General features: G+C 34.7%; 1 protein-coding gene across 8 annotated transcripts in view; it reads left to right on the top strand.

Moving 5' to 3' along the window:
• Positions 1-17096, top strand: part of Wdpcp (WD repeat containing planar cell polarity effector) — a 313989-nt gene that overhangs the window by 127193 nt on the left and 169700 nt on the right. For all 8 annotated transcript variants that reach the window (XM_063229505.1, XM_063229504.1, XM_013150055.3 and 5 more), the window contains one exon: positions 9037-9225. In XM_063229505.1, the coding sequence (XP_063085575.1) occupies positions 9037-9225 (189 nt within the window). The remainder of the gene's footprint in view (positions 1-9036; positions 9226-17096) is intronic.

The raw sequence follows: 17096 nt of genomic DNA, 5'->3' as shown, positions 1-17096 counted from the left end.
CTGCTTTATATAAAGCAGTATGTACAGTATTCAGAATTCTTTATATGACAGCTATTATCTTATATTTCTACATACTTAGACTGAGGCTAATTAAAAAGAAAGGCCCTAATTGTGCTATTGAGATATTAGAGTTCTTCGATTTTCTTCAGAACCTTTTCCAACCTTCATTGTTCTCTGTAAACTCAGATGATCAGTTTCCTCTTTTCTTAACAGAGCCTCTTTTTAACTGGCACTTCATTAAGTTTATCAGCACCTTACCACCCACCCACCCACTTAAACTTCATCAAGAATCTTTCTCTCAGAAGTTACAGAAAAAGGAGTCCTGTTTCTTGTCCCTGACTAGTTCCACCACTGCGTCTACTGTGTATCCCACAACATTCCCTTTGACACCTGTCATCTTACTCATCGCCCAAGAATCTTGCTACATTACCCGCTGAACAGGCCCAAACCACACCTTAAAAACCAGCTCTTTATTGTGTGTTTCCTCTTTGTGATTGACCTAAATATTCACTTTCCTTTCCTAGCCAAAGTCATTGACATACTAGTGAACACTGACTTTCTCTGACTCTTCACTTCTCTTTTACTCCTCAAAGCACTGCATTCTGGTTTGTGTCTGAAGTGTTGTTTTGCAACTGCTCTTAGAAAGGTTACCTCTGATTTCCTACATGATAAATACATTGCACTTGATGACGTTTCAGTATTTGATGGTTGCTGACAACTTCCTTTGTCATTGTATTTGTGTTCTATGACCTTAAATGCAAAATCGCATCAGTGTTTTTGCTATCTTCTTTTGCTTACTCATAAAAATATTAGGGCTTTCTAGGGTTGTGTTTTTAGTTCTTTTCTTTTTTACACATTGAAAGTTTGTCACTCAGCTATATTCTGTGGTTTGAATTTCTTCTGCAAAATTCATGGTGAGATTTAATTACCATTCTAATAGTATGAAGAGATGGAACCTGTAAGAAATGAATAGGCCATGAGGACTGTACCCTATTGAATGGATGAATGCCATTATTGTTAGAGTGTTTATACTAGATATTTGTTCTTACACTTCCTGTCTGTCTTGTGCATGTTCACTTGTATTTCTGCCATGTTATGTTATAGCAAGAAAATCCTTCTCAGATGCTGCCCCTTGATTTTGGTTGTCCCAGGTTTCAGAACCATGAGAGGAATAATCTTCCATTGTTTTAAACTTACCCATTCCATTACAGTAGAAAAAAATGGACCTAAGATACTCTTTATCTCTGACTTCAGACTAGATCATTCCTGACTTCATATCACATTTACTTGGTTTGCTCGATACTGCTCAGACTTATTGTGTCATGAAGTCATTGTCATTCTCCTCAGTCCTAATGTTTAATGAAATCATTGTTGTCCCAAACATTTCCTCTTGTAGTTCCCATTTTGGTGAATGTTACTTCAGATGAAACCTCTGAATCAAAACTTATCCTAGAATACACCCTCGCCTCTAATGTTAGTAATCAAATCTCATTAATTCTATATCCTACATGCTATCATAAAGCCTCTCATTCAGTTCAGCCTCCTTGTTAATACCTTATTTGCATGGACTTCTTCTATTTCATCGTAATCGAGTAAAAGCCCTTTATCTGCACTCTTCAGCCTCCCAGTCTTCCCATTTCCCCCTGTCTCATTAACACCTGAACTGCATCAGAGTGATCATTGAACAGTGCACATTTAGTCATGGATTCTCCAGCTTGAAATACCTTAGTGGTACATCAACCTGCATCTGTTTCTTGGGCTTTTGCCTCCCAGCTATTCTGTGCTAGCATAGCTTCCTGCCATGCAGGTTCTTTCCGGTTTACTCTTTCCATCATGATGGTAATAGTGCACTGTCTGCCTGGAGTGGCCTGTGGTGTTCTCACAGAGGCTGCAAAGATAGGAAAAAGATTAAATAATGAAGCGATAATGTTAAACAACAGAATTAACATCCTCCTCATAGAATTTTGAAAATTGCAGATGATGTGTTATGCATGTGTCTGTATCTCTGTGAAAGGCCAGAAGTATGACTTGAAGTATGATATTAGGAACTTTATAATAGATATGTTCTCTTCAAAAGTTACTTTTAATGAGTTATTTCAATGTTATACTTTGCATTAGTGGTGATTGATGGTAGTTTATTGTTGGGAAGAAATGTCAGATGCTTCATTAGATGTCTAGTCATCTTGAAATTAGGATCTCTTATGTAACATGAACTTTATTTATTCCGGATAGCATTCTGTTTCTTCATACCAGAAAGAAGGCGAATTTAAAAATCAAATCTGTTGAGATTTAACCTTCATAAATATATCCATTTTTAAAATTTATTTATTTATTTATTGGTTATTTTGAGCCAGGGTCTCACTATGCGTTTTGGGCTGACCTTGGGCTCACTTTGTGGCCCAGGCTGGTGTCAAACTTGCAGCAGTCCTTCTGCCTCATCCTCTTGAGTGCTGGGATTACAGATAATGTATGCATTTTAAATGTACACTTCAGTGAGTATAAATGTACATAATCCCATCATTACTACCATAATCAAGATGTAAAGCATTCCCTTATCTGAAAATGTTTTCCCAAGGATCTTTATTGTTAATCCTGCTCTCGCTCAAAGTGAATGGTTACTGATGTGCTTTCTGTTACTATAAATGTGACTTCTTTTTAATAGAATTTCACAGGAATGAGATGATATGGTGGGCATTCTTTTGTATCTTGGTATTTTCACTCTGTATTAATCTGTGAGAATCTTCCATATTAGTGTATATATCTATAAATTTTTCCTTCATAATATTAGTAGCATTCCATGTCACAGTAATTTTATCTGTTCACATTTTGATGGACACTTGGATTGCTTCCAAGCTTCACCTAAAGGGCTAAAAATGTTGCATACTTTTATGTAAAAGTTTTTGTATGGACACATGTTTTCATTTTCTTGAGGAAAACCTATAAATAGATAATGTCTGGGCCATGTGCTCCTTTAGAAAAACATAGGCTATTTTCTAAAGTGATTGTGCCATTTAAAAGCATGTCCATCAGCAATTTATGGGAATACCTGTTGTTCTACATCCTTACTAACACTTGACATTAATGGTCTTTCAGTTTTAACCATTAAAGTGAGTGTGTCATTTCTCTGATGTCTGTTGGAGTTGCACATCATTTCAAATGTTTATAACTGTGTTTTTTGTGATGAAGTCATATTTTATTTATTTATTTATTTTGGGGGGTCTTTTTCCTTTTAATCGGTACCGGGGATCGAACTCACGACCGCCTGCTTGCAAGGCAGGTGCTTATGCCGCTGAGCTAAACCTCCAGCCCTTGATGAAGTCATATTTTAAAATCTTTTCTCTAATTGAGTTAGACAAATCTTTTGTTAATTGAGTTTGTTTTATAGATTTATAAGAATTCTTTAAAATAATTGCTTTAAATATAAGACTTTTATAATATTTGTATATAGTAAGTATTTTCTTCAGCCTATAGCTTACCATTTCATTTTCTTAACAGAAGTTTTGTTGTTCTGTGGCATTGAGGATTGAGCCAAGGGCCTTCTCACTGAGTTACATCCAGCCCTATTTATGTTCTTATTTTGAAACAGTGTTTTACTAAATCACTAAGTTGCCCAGGCTGGGTAAAACTTGTGATCTTTCTTTCTTATCCTCCAGTCTGCTGAAATTGTAGGAGTTTTTATAAAGCTAAGTTGTGTTTAATTTTTTTAATGAAATTTTTAATTTCATTAAATTTTTAAATTTTAATGAAATTTTTTAATGAAAATTCATAAATATTTCATGATTTGTGCTTTTCATGTCCACTAAGATTTCTTCTGTGTTTTATTTTAAAAGTTTTATGATTTTAATTCTTATATTTATGTCTGTGCTCTATTTCAAATTAATATTTTACATATGATATTAGATATAGTATGGAGTTCTTTATTATGAATATTCAGTCCCAGCACAAATTGTTGGAAATAATATTCTTTTTCCATTGAATTATTCTATATAAATAATCATGACAGGCAAGCAATTGACATTACTGTCCACCAGGCCCTGTGCTGGTGTCAGGAGAATGTGGGAGAAACATGTCACCACAACCGCACCCAGGCTCTGAGGCCACCTGCCAAAGCCCTATGTTGGACCCAGGAAAATCTCAAAAGTGTGGGCCTTACCCTCACCTGTGAGCCATGTTCCTCACCCCACTCACTGCTGCCACCCAGCTGGCTCTGTGCTGGTGCCAGGAGGACCTAGGAACCATTTTATCATGCACCCAGGGGCTCACTTGTTAGGTACTGTGCTGGCAGCAGAAGGACCCAGGACAATAGAGTAGCCCCTAAAATAAGCTAAAGATGCATCTCAAGGTTTTAGAGAAACAAGAACAGTTCAATCCCAGAATTAGTGCAAGGAAGAAAATTACAAAGATCAGAACAGAAACTAATGAGAGAGAGACAATAAAGACAATACAAATAATTGAATTAAAGATCTGGTTCTTCAAAAGAATAAATAAGTTGGATAAACCCTTAGCCAAACTTACCCTAAAAAGGAAAGAAAAGATACAAATTAATGCAATTAGAAATGAAAAAGGTGAAATCACAATAGCAGGAAACTGCTAAAATCTAGAAAGTTACTAGCATCTGCTTTACAAACATATTTGCCAAACAACTGGAGAACTCAGAAGAAATGAAGATTTCTAGACATATGAATTGCCAAAACTGAACCAAGAAGACTTAAAAATCTTGACAAACCCAATAATAGTCAGTGAAATTGAGCAGTAATTCAAAACAAATAGCCAAAACTACCAAGTAAGAAAATTCAAAAGAGCTGATATATTCACAGCTAAATTCCAGAATAACTTCAGGGAGCTGACACCAGTACTCTTCAAACTTTTTTTTTTTAATTTAGAGGGAAAGAGTATTTCCAAATCATTCTCAGATGCTTACAGTATCTGAATTCTCAAATCAGACAAGGATTCAACCATTAAAAAAAATGATAGGCCAAATTGTCTAATAAACATGGATGCAAGAATCCTTAACAAGAACAAAGGATATAGCCTAGCAGTACAGTGCCTGCCTGGCGAGCGTGAGGTCCTGAGTTCAGTTCCTGTTAGCTGCCCGCCTCCCCGAAAAAAGAACCCTTAACATGATATTAGCAAACAGAAAGGGACAAATCATGAGGAAGATCATATACCATGACCACGAAGGCTTCATCTCAGGCATCCAAGCATGGTTCAACACACACAATCCATAATGTAATTCATCACATACAGAATCAAGGACCGAACTCAACCATCTCAATAGATTCAGAAAAAGCCTTTGATCAACTCAGCATTTACTTATAACATATTTGTTTGATTGATTAATTAATTAGTTTGGGGACCAAACTCAGGACCTTGTGCTTACCAGGCATGCAAATGAGCACTGAGCTAAATCTTTGGCCTCTGCATTTATTTATGATACAAACCCTGAAGAAGTAGGCATAGAGGATCTTTATCTCAACATAACAGAAACCTCTTTTGACCCACCAGCTCCCAACATTGTATTAAATGGGGAAGAGGTGAAAGCCTTCTCTTTCAGAAATTAAACAAGGATATTCATTTTCACCAGTGCTGTTCAATATAGTCCTTGAAACATTAGCCAGAACAATCCGTTAAGAGAAATAGGAGTTATGTATCATAAAGAATGAAGTCAAATTATCATTGTCTGCAGACATGAGTCTTTTCTTACACACAAAAACTCTACCAGAAGACCCCCAGAATTGATAACCAAATTCAGTGGGTTAGTAAGATCATATAGGGGAGAAAACATTCCTAAAGAAATCACTGAAAAAGCAATTAGGAAAACAATACTATTCATAATAGCATAAAAAATTAAGTGATTACGAACTAAGGAAGAGAAAGACGTCTAAAATTAAAATTACATCTGAATTAAAGGGAAATTGAGAACATCACAAAATGGAAAAATATGTTCCTGCGTAGGCATAGCCAACATCATCAAAACATCTGTACTTCCAAAACAGATACACTGTTCAGCTTTAATGCAATCCCAATCAAAATACCAATGTCATTTCTGAAAGAGCTAGAGAAAAGAGCCCTAAAATTTTAATGAAATCTGAATAGATCTAGAATAGCAAATGCAGTCCTTAATAACAAATGTAAAGCAAGCAGTATCACAGTCCCAGACTTGAAGTTATATTACAGCTGGCCTGTAATCCCTGCATTTGGGAGGCTGAGGCAGAAGGATCATTGCAAGTTTGAGATCAGCCTGAGCTATAAAGTGAGATCAAGACCAGCCTAAACTGCACAGTGACACCCTGTCTCAAAAAGATTTTTAAAAAGTTGTGTTACAAGGCTAAGTGATTTAAACAGCATGGTACTACATGTAGATCAATGGGATGAAATAGAAGAAACAAAAATATCCCAAAGCATATATAAGTGTATTTGGTTTTTTGCCAAATGAGCCAAAAACATGCACTGTAGGAAAGATATTTTTTTAAATAACTAGTGGTGGGAAGATTGGCTCTCCACATGTAAAAGAGTGAGTCTAGACCCGTGTATCTCACATGTACTAAATTAAAATCAAAATGGACCAAAAATCTGATTTGTAAATATAGAAACAATCTGGTAGAAAATAAAAGGTAGAACCCTTGATGTAGGCAAGGATTTTCTGAACAGAACCCCACTGACACACAATACTGAGAATCAGTGAGTGAGATCAAATTAAAAAGCTGCTGCAGAGCAAAAGAAGCAAACACCCCAGTGAATGTAGTGTAAAGAAGAAATATTTTCTTCTACTTATTCCTTGGGAAGAAGACTAAGATCTACAGTATAGAAAGAATACAAAACAAATTAGACTCCTCAAAATCAAAGATCTAATCTAAAACAGGCAATTGAAGTGGATACACATTTGTCAAAAGAAACGGCTTCTCAAAGAAACGGCTAAATATATGAAAATATACTTATTGTTGCCAACTGTCAGAGAAATGCAAATTAAAACTACACTGAGTTATCGTCTTCCCCCCAAAAGAATGAATAGTATCAAAAATATAACAAATGCTGATGAGAATTTCAGAAGAAAATTCTATATTGTTGGTGGAAATGTGAACTAGTACAAGCAGTAAGGAAGACAGTGTGGAGATTCCTCTGAAAACTAAAATCAGAAATTTCATTTGACTCAAATATCCCCCTCTTAAGTATCTTCACAAAGGTTTAAAATCGTATTGCAAGGATACATGCATAACTATATTTATGGCAGCACAATTTATAATACCTGGATCTTAGAAACAGCATATGTATCTATTAACCAAACCAGGAGTGAGGAAACTGTATTTAAACACAACAGAGTAGTATACTGCCATAAAGAAACATAAACTCAAGGCTTTCCAAAATAGAGGCATCTTGAGAATATAATGTTAAATGAAACAAGTCAGACACACTAGCTGAACTATCACATGGTTTCCCTTACATATGAATCAATCTCCCTCTCTGCTTTGTCTTTCTCCCTCTCTCTTTCCTAGTATGTATATGTAAGGCAGCAAAATAGAGATAAATAGGAAATAGAAATTCAGTTCAGATCCTTCCCAAATTACATATTCCATTTTAAAAATATTTCAATATTCTAATTTGTGTCATTTATACTAATAGTTTATTTTAGTTCATTGAAACTTTGTGGGAGTTTTTGTAAGAATTTTTGTTTTGTGTCTTATATTGAGTAACTACTGTGAAGATAATGATGCATAATAAAGTATTGTTATTCTCGTTATTTGATTATGAAAAAAATTTATAAAATGTGACAGCTAGATTAAAAACAGTTTTATGAGGCCAGGGATATAGCTCAGTGGCGTAGGGCCTGCCTAGCAAGTGTGAGGTTCTGAGTTCAATTGCCAGTACAAAAAAAAAAAAAAACAAAAAAACCCCAAAAAACTGTTTTACATCTTTCTACCTCATTTTAATTCTTTTATTTAATTTCTTCCTTTGTTTCATTACTTAGAACAGTGGTGGCGAACCTATGGCATGTGTGTTGTTTTTCTTTTAAGATGGATATTAATGTGTGAGTTGTTTTTTTCTAACCTAAAACAGAATTCAGAGTTTGTCACTTTGCAATAATTAAGTGTGGACTTTGGGTACTTGCCTCTAAAAGATTTGCCATCAATGACCCAGGACATTGAATTCAGTATTAAGGTGATAAGAGAGACTATCTCTACCCAGGTATTAATATCTGTGTTGAGGGACCACTCTGACTTAGAAGATCTCCAGAGATTGGCTCGAGACTCATGAAAGCTTTTGTATAGTTACATTTGTTGATTCTACCAACACAAAGAAAATAGTAAAGTTTTATTGCTTTGGATGGTTAGGGCAGTTCTTCAAATTACCTATCAAGTTGAGTCCTGTTAGATGTAGCACAAATTTTTATTTTGTGACTTAAAGTTACTATGAAGAATTGCATCGTTTTTCTCATGAACTGTATTTTTTAGATTGAAAGGCTATAAATATCCCAGTTAAATGATGATGAAAGTAATAAAAGGATTTGAAGAACTATTTTATAATACTTTATAGGTTACAGAGTAATTCACGTTTTCTTATTTAACTTCATGACTGGGCTGTTTTATAGACTTGCTCATACCAGTTCAAATTAATGACTGAGGAAAAAGGAATTTTACAGCTAACCATTTTTAAATGGTGAAAAAAATAAAAAAGAAATCTGTTTACGGTCTTTAATGCTTATTGTCATTTAGTACAAAGAAATTCTTAATTTCAAAAGAGAAACCTTTTAAAGGACAATAAAATAAACCTAGAACAGAATACCTTCTCCTGAATTTTTTAAAATACTCTTCATTCTTTAAGATTTTCTTTTTTTTTTTTTTTTAAAGGAGAAAATGTGCCCCTGTCATACTGAGGTATGTTACAGAAACACTGGTTGTGAATGGGATCAGTTCCACAGTTCTATCCTTGTATACAAAGCAATTATTGGGTTTTTTTTTCTATATGGAATAGTCAACTCTGTATTTGTATTCTATATTGTACTTTAAAATATTCACTTGGTTTTATGTTCTTTGACAGGTATCCTCACTCAAGGACAGCTGGGCCCAGCAGACATCATCTTCCAGTATATTCACCATGGTGAGATCTGTGAGGCAATAAACATTCTGAGCACCATGAACTGGGACACTTTGGGCCAGCAGTGCTTTATCAGCATGACTGCCATTGTGAACCATCTTCTTAGGCAGAGGCTCACTGCAGAGAGAGAAGGTCAGAATGCATTTCTTTTTCATTTTTAATTTTAAAGAGGGTAAAATAAAACATAACAAACAGTATAAAGCAGATCAGAACAAAGCAATGGAAATGACACAGAATTTTAAAGCAAGACAGGGGCAGGATTTAGCTCAGTGGCATATGTGCCTGCTTAGCAAATGCGAGGTTAGAAGTTTGATCCCCGGCACCAAAAAAAAAAAAAAAGGCAAGACAACAAATCAACAGTGGCTACCATAATGTCTCTTGTTTTCTTCAAAATAGTTGTCCGTTATCTTCGCACACAATGAATTCAAAACAAAGTAGTATAAAACTGATCAAAACAGAAAGCATTACAGACCTTTAAAGCCAGACAATAGGAAAATCAATAATTGCTACCATAATGTCTCTTATGCTCCTCAAAATAGCTGTCCATACCTTCATATATATTGAAATTAAAACAGACTAAAACCAATCTAAACAAAGAATAAAAGCATTACTGGATTTCACAGCATGATGATAGGAAATTAGCAATGGCTTACCATAATGTCTCTTTTTATTAAAAGTAGCTGTTTATTTCATCACGCATAATACAATCAATTCTCATAAACTCTTTAGAAGGTCTAGGCATGTATAAGCCTCTACATGTACATCTATCCTTTCTGTGTTAGAGGCAAAAACAAAACAAAACAAATTACTAGAAAACCAAGAAACAAAAGAGACAAGTAACAATAATAAAGAGCCCAAAATAATGACAATATAGGCTTTCAAAACAAGGTGGTAGGAACATAACTAAGGTTGATATTTTGCGTATCAATCTTCAAAAGAGTTCCTCAGATTACCAGGTATAAACATGCAAAATTGATCCAGTCCTATGAATGTTAGCTGTTTTGTTTTAAGAACTAATAGAATTAGTAGCACAATCACCATAGCTATCTTAAGTGTGTATATACAAATTCAGATCTTTTTATTTTTCCTTTCCTTTTTTTTCTTTTCCCTGAGTTATTTTATCCCCTTTGAGTAGATTCTTACCTTTTCACAGTATTTATTGAAGATTTTGTATCTGATTTACTCTTTCAGTTTCTTACACTAGGGAGACAATATGGTATTTGCACATGTGAGTTTGATTTATTTCACTTAAGAGTATGGTCTCAAGTCGCATCCATTTACCTATAAAAGCCTCAGTGTAATCATTCCTTATAGCTGAATAGTATGCCATTTTATAACAATACCACATCTTTTTGACCATTCCTCAGCTGATGGGCATTTGGGTTGTTTCCAAGATTTGGCTATTACAAATTGTGCTGCTATAAACATAAGTGCATATATATCCCTGTGTTATGATGTTTTCAATACTTCTGGGAATTTGCCCAGAAGTGGAATAGCTGGGTCAAATGGGACTTCTAATCCCAGGTTTTTGACAAACCTCCAGACTGATTTCCACAGTGGTTACACCAGTCTATACTCCACCAGTACAGAAGAATTCCTTTTTTTAGCATTTGTTTTTGGTGGTTTTCTTGATCCTGACTACTCTTTCTAGAGTGAGATAGAATCTCAGTATTGTTTTAATTTGCATTTCTCTAATAACCAATGATACTGAACATTTTATCAGGTATTTATTTGCCATTTATATTTCTTCATGTGAGAGATGTGTATTCATCTCAGATGCCCATTTTTGGATTGGGTCTTTGAATTTTGGAGGTCTGATTTTTTTAAAAGTCTTAAAGTTCTAGACGGAAGTCCTTGTCTGAGGGACAGTTGACTAACATTCTTTTCCAATTTGTGGGTTTTTTTTTTTACTCTGTTAGAGATTTCATTTCACATGCAGAACTTTTTAATAAGACGAGATCCCAGCTATTTCCTGTACAGTTTGATTTTTGTTCATGAATTTTCTGCCTACCCATATGTCTTAAAGAGACTGTCGTTCTTCCAGTGAATGTGTTTGGCCCCTTTATCAAAGATAAGGTGGTTGAGTGTGTTTATAATTGTGGTCATATCTTCTAATCTACTCCTTGATCTTCAGGTCTGTTTTTATTCCAGTATCATGCTGATTTTATCACAGTAGCTTTATAGAACAACTTTTAAGTCAGGGATTATGATGCCTCCTGCCTTGCCTTTGTTACGCAGAATTGCCTTTGCTAGTCTAGGTCTCTTCTGGTTCCAGATGAATTTTAAGAATGATTTCTCTAGATCTGTTAGGCATGCTAATGGTATTTTGCTTGGAATTGCATTAATTCTGTATAATAATTTTGGGAGAATGGCCATTTTCACAATGTTTGTTCTTCCTATCTATGAACAAGGAATGTCTTTCAGTTTCTTGATCCACTTCTATTTATTTTTTCACAAGTTTGTAATTTTCACGAATAGATCTTTTACTTCTTTTGTTAGACTGATTTCTAAGTATTTCATTTTTTTGGATGGTATTGTGAAGGGTATGACTTCTCATTTCTGTCCCAGTGAGTTCGTTGTTTGTTTATAGGAATGCTACTGGTTTTTGACTGTTGACTTTGTTTTTTTTTTCTTTTTTTAAAATTTTATTTAAGAAGAAAAAGAAAAAAAACAGAAAAAGGGTACAATTTATACAGAATTTCAGAAAAAAAATAAACGAAATCACTAGTTAAGGATTACATATTATCATCTTAGAATGATTTGTTCAAGTTAAAAAATTAAAGCATATAAAGTGGACATTCAAACAGTGAGACTGCAAACAGTTCTGTTCATGATCCAACAAAACTCAGTAATATCATTGTCTGTCTTATACACTTAAATATACATGCAGTTATATCGTTTAGAGCACTTTCTTTTCCTCTCTTTTGTACAATGACTATTACACATTTTGGGTTTTATTACTCCCACAGTTCTTACTACTTTTTTTGGAAGAGAGTAAAACCAAATGTAACATAACAGAACAGAGTTGGTCAAATCAAAAGGGTGGACATAATAGATAATGTAAAAACATAATACAAGGTGATCAACAATGATTACCATAATGCCTCCCGCTATCTCAAATAGAATTGCCTATATCAGTTATAATAAAATTGAACAAAACAGTAAAGAACAAAACCAAAACATTGGAGACATTACAGGTCTTCAAAAGTAGATAATAGTCAACCAGAATGGGCGTCATAATGAATCCCACTATCTTCACAGCTGTTGCCTAAACTTTCGAACCTGGTACTATCAAGCAAAATAGAATAAAGGAAAATCAGTCAAAACAAGATGGTGAGAGCAATACAGGGCTTCAAATCAAGTTAATAGAAAATCAAAATGGGTTACTATAATATATTCTGCTATTTTTTAATTTATTTTTCCCTTAATTAAGAGGATAAAAATAAAAAAGTAAATAATAAAATGGAGATTGAGATAAAAGAGGGCATAACAACAAAACAGCACAGATTAAAACATAACCATTTAAGCAAGATAGTGTTTCACCACAAGATAATCCCGACATAAAAGTAGTTACCATATTGTCTCTTTCCTTGAAATCTTTGAGTATAACTTCATATACTGTAGCATCAAATATATCAAAACAATGTAAAACCATTCAAGAGAATGACAGTATTACAGGGTATTTAGAATCAACTAACAGAAAATGAACAATGGTTTCTGTATAATCTCCTTGTCTATAAAAGTTTTTGTTTATACTATCACATATAATAAAATCCAATAAGATACCACATGTTAAGACTTACGGAGACAGAAGAACAAAAGCTTGATGGGACTTCAAAACAAGATGATATTAAATCAGCATTACCTATTATGACGTCGTTTTCTCCAAAATAGCTGTTCCTATCATCCAATCTTCTCTGCCTCATTTCTGTTGAGCTCTTTTTCTGTCATTAGTTATCAGTTTGTCTTCATTTTGTTTTCTGCTCCATTCGTTGACTATTGACTTTGTATACAACTACAGTACTGAATTTAGTTATTATGTTTAGATGTCTTCCAATGGAGTTTTTGGGGTGTTCTATGTAGAGTATCATGTCATTTGCAAATAAAGATGCTTTAATGTCTTCTTTTCCTACCCTTATTCCTTTTATTTCTCTATTTGCTCTGGCTAATATTTCCAGCACTATATTGAATAGGAGTGGTGACATTGGACATGCTTTTCTTATTCTTGATTTTAGAGTAAAAGCTTTCAGTTTTTGACCATTTTAATACAATGATAGGTATTGGTTTGTCATAGATGGCTTTTATCAAATTGAAGTAAAGACCTTCTATTTTGATTTTTTTCTAGAGTTCTTATCATAATGAATGTTGGACCTTATCAAAAGTTTTTTCTGCATCTATTGAGATGATCATATGGTTCTTATCTTTGCCTCTATTGATATAGTGAACTACATTTATTGATTTGTATATGTTGAACCATCCCTGCATTCCTGGAATGAATCCCACTTAGTCATGGTGTATAATCTTCTTGACAGTTTGCTGCATTGTGTTTCCCAGTATTTTATTGAGAATTTTATCATCTATGTTCATTAGAGAGATTGACCTGTAGTTCTCTTTTTTGGTTCAATCTTTCTCTGGCTTAGGCATTAGGGTAATACTCGCTTCCAGGAATAAGTTAGGGAAAATTGCTTCGGATTTAATTTGATTGAAGAGTTTGAGGAGTGTTGGAATTAAGCCTTCCTTGAACTTCTTGTAGAATTTAGAATTGAATACATCAAAACCTTTGCTTTTATTTGTTCATAAGGTTCTAAATACATTTTCAATTTCATTAATTAAAACTGGGTTTTTCAGCAATTTTACATCTTGATCCAGCTTTGGTAATTCATATGTTTCTAGAAATCTATTTCTTCTGTGCTATCAAACCTGTGATAATAAAGGTTTTCAAAGTAGGTTCTGATGATCTTCTGTATTTCCACAGGGTTTCACCACATTTTGTAGTGATTTTGCCTTTTTCATTCCTTATTGCCTAAATTTGAGTTTTTTCTTTCATTTTTTAAAATAAGGTTGGCTAGAACCTTATCAATTTTATTTATTCTTTCAAAGAACTCTTTGACTCTTACTTCTTTTTTAATGTTTTCTTAGTCTTTATTGTGTTAATTTTTGATCTCATCTGTATAATTTCCTCCCTTCCTTTGGCCTTGAAGTTGACTTGCTCTTCTTTTTCTAGGGTGTAGCATCAGGTTATTCATTTGTGTTTGTTCTGTTTTCCTGATGTAGGAATTAACCATAATGAATTTCCCTCTGAGGACTGCTTTCATTGTATCCCACAGGTTCCAGTAAGTTGTATTTGCATTTTCATTTGCTTGCAGATACGGATTAATTCCTTCTTTAATATTCTGTGAGACCCATTGATTGCCCAGGAGTATATTAATTTCCATGTGTTTTTGGAGTTTTTGCAAGTTTTTTTTGTCATTAATTTTGAGTTTCATGGTACTGTGATCAGATAATATGCATGGAATAACTTCAATTCTTTTGCATTTACTTAAGCATGTTCTGTGGGCTAGTATTTTAGAGAATGTCCCATGTGAATCTGAAAAGAATGTATATTCTGATGTTGTTGGGTACAACATCTCTACATGTATAGTAAGTCCATTTGTTCACAAATTTGATTTAGTTCTGTTATTGCTTTGCTGAATTTCTGTCTAGATGATCTGTTTCTTTGTGTCAGTGAGATATTAAAGTCTCCTGTTATAATTGTGTTGTGGCTTATTTGATTTTTCATTTCTATTAATATTTGTTTTATATTGCTGGGTGCTCCTATATTTGGTACATATGTGTTTAGGATTGTTATCTCTTCTTGAAGTTTTTCCCTAACAAGTATGTAGTGACCTTCTTTATCTCTTCTGATCATTCTTGGTTTGAAGTTTACATTGTCTGCAAACAGAATAACTATCCCTGCTTTTTTAAGGGTTCCTGTTGCATGAAGTATTGTTTCCCATCCTTTGATTTTCAGTCTAGGAATTTTCTTTTGGATTAGATGGTTGGATGTTATTTGTTGATCCATTATCCCAGTATCCTTTAATTGATGAATTGAGGCCAGTGATCAGTTATAACTGATATATATTGGTTTATTTTTGACATGTTATCTTTCTGCTATTGGTTCTTTACCGTTCCCCTGCGTTTGTTTGCCTTTCTTAGTGGCTTTTTCCTTTTGGTGTTCTTGAAGTTGTGCTTATTTTTGTGTCTATCTAGAATATCTTACAGTCTTTTTTGCAGTGTTGGTTTGATGGTTATGAAGTTCTTCAGTTGTTCTTTGTTGTGCAGGTAACTTATTTCTGCATCAGTTTTGAAGTACAGTTTTGCAAGGTGCATCAATCTGGGTTGGAAATCTTTTTCCTTTAGGATCTAAAATACTTCACTCTATGCTCTTGATTTCATTGATTGTGTTGAGAAATCTGTTGTGATTCTGATGGCCTTACCTTTGTAGGTGATCTGTCACTTTTCTCTAATAGCTTTTAATATTCTGTTCTTATGTTGAATTTCTGAGATGTTGATTGTTATATGTCTGCGTGTAGTTTTATTTGGGTTTTGGCTAATTGGAGTTCTATATGCTTCACTTATATGTATGTCAGTTTCCTTTCCTGTGTTTGGGAAATTTCTGCCATTACTTACCTAAACAGTCTTTTGATATCATTTGTGTTGTCATCTTTTTTGTTTATACCTATTAATCTTATATTGTTTTGCTTTGAATCATCTTGCAACTGTTTGTTATTTCCTGATTCCTTATTATTTTAAAAGATCTTTCCTTTATTGTTCACTTGCTCAATCTTCAAGGTCTGAAAATCTATCTTCACATTCAATTAGGGAGTTTTGCCAGCTTTCGATGGAATTTTTGATTTTTTGACTGTTTGAAGCTGTTTCAGCATTCTGTTTCTGTCTTATATTGTTCATTCAAGGCTTCCGTTTTTTGCAGTGTTCTTCAATTTTTTGCAGTATGTCTTCTTTAGATGTGTCCAGCATTTCTTTTATTATGTTTATCATTTCTTCTTTTACCTGAGAGATTATTTCTGGTCTGAGTTCCTTACAGCTTCCTGGAGTTGTTTTACTTCAGTCCCTATCATGTCAGGAGTTTTAGGTATATGGCTTACATTTTCTTCTATGTCCATGTCTCCTAGGCTTGCTGGGGATGGCCTGGAAGTTTGTGATTGCATTTTGCTCTTTTGTTTGTCATTTTCTTGTATTCCCTTGGGAAAACTGAATGCAATGTCTCACTTGTTTCCTGGGTTGAGAATACCTGTGTGTATTGCAGGGTGTTTCCCCAGTTGAGTGGAGGTCATTAATCAGGCCTTACTAGTTCCCTAGTCGCACATGGAGTCTCCTGAAATGTAGGTCATACATTGCACGGGTCTTGAGTATACCCTATGAGGTACTCTGAAGCTCCCTGGCTGCTTGAATTTGCTGAGTGGCACTCTACTAGGTTCTGAATGGCGTGCCAAGGCTGAACATATAGATAAAGTATGCTTTATCTGTATGGCCAGCAGCATGGCTAGGCAAAGCTGCACAGCTGCTTGGGGTCACTGGATGGGACCGTGTGAGGTTCTGAGCAATTTGCTGAGGTTGCTCTGCTAGAAGGGGTTTACTGTGTAGGCTTTCAGCTTGAGACAAGGAGCACAGGCAGCTCCCTGGCCACTGGGGATGGCTGGGCAGGACCCAACCAGGCCCTGAGGAACCTATTAGGTCCTTTGGTGATTGAGAACGCTGGGCAGGGCCATACCAGGTTCCAAGCAGCATGCCAAGGCTGCATGGCTGGATGGAGATCACTGTGCAGGCTTTCAGACTCACAACAGGAAGCTCAGGCAGCTTCCCTTCCACTTGGGGTCGCTGTGTCGGGCCCCAAAACAGTGTTTTATGTTGCCTCAGTTGATGCCCAAGCTAGCCTTCTGTGATTGAGCAGTGCCATCTGAGCCTGTGCTGGTTAAGCTTAATTATGTCAACTTGATGGTCTT

Source organism: Cavia porcellus, unplaced genomic scaffold, assembly GCF_034190915.1.
Source record: "Cavia porcellus strain 051 isolate PalLab524CR breed Dunkin Hartley unplaced genomic scaffold, mCavPor4.1 scaffold_18, whole genome shotgun sequence".
NCBI lineage: Eukaryota > Metazoa > Chordata > Mammalia > Rodentia > Caviidae > Cavia > Cavia porcellus.
This window is presented reverse-complemented; position numbering and strand designations above follow the sequence as displayed.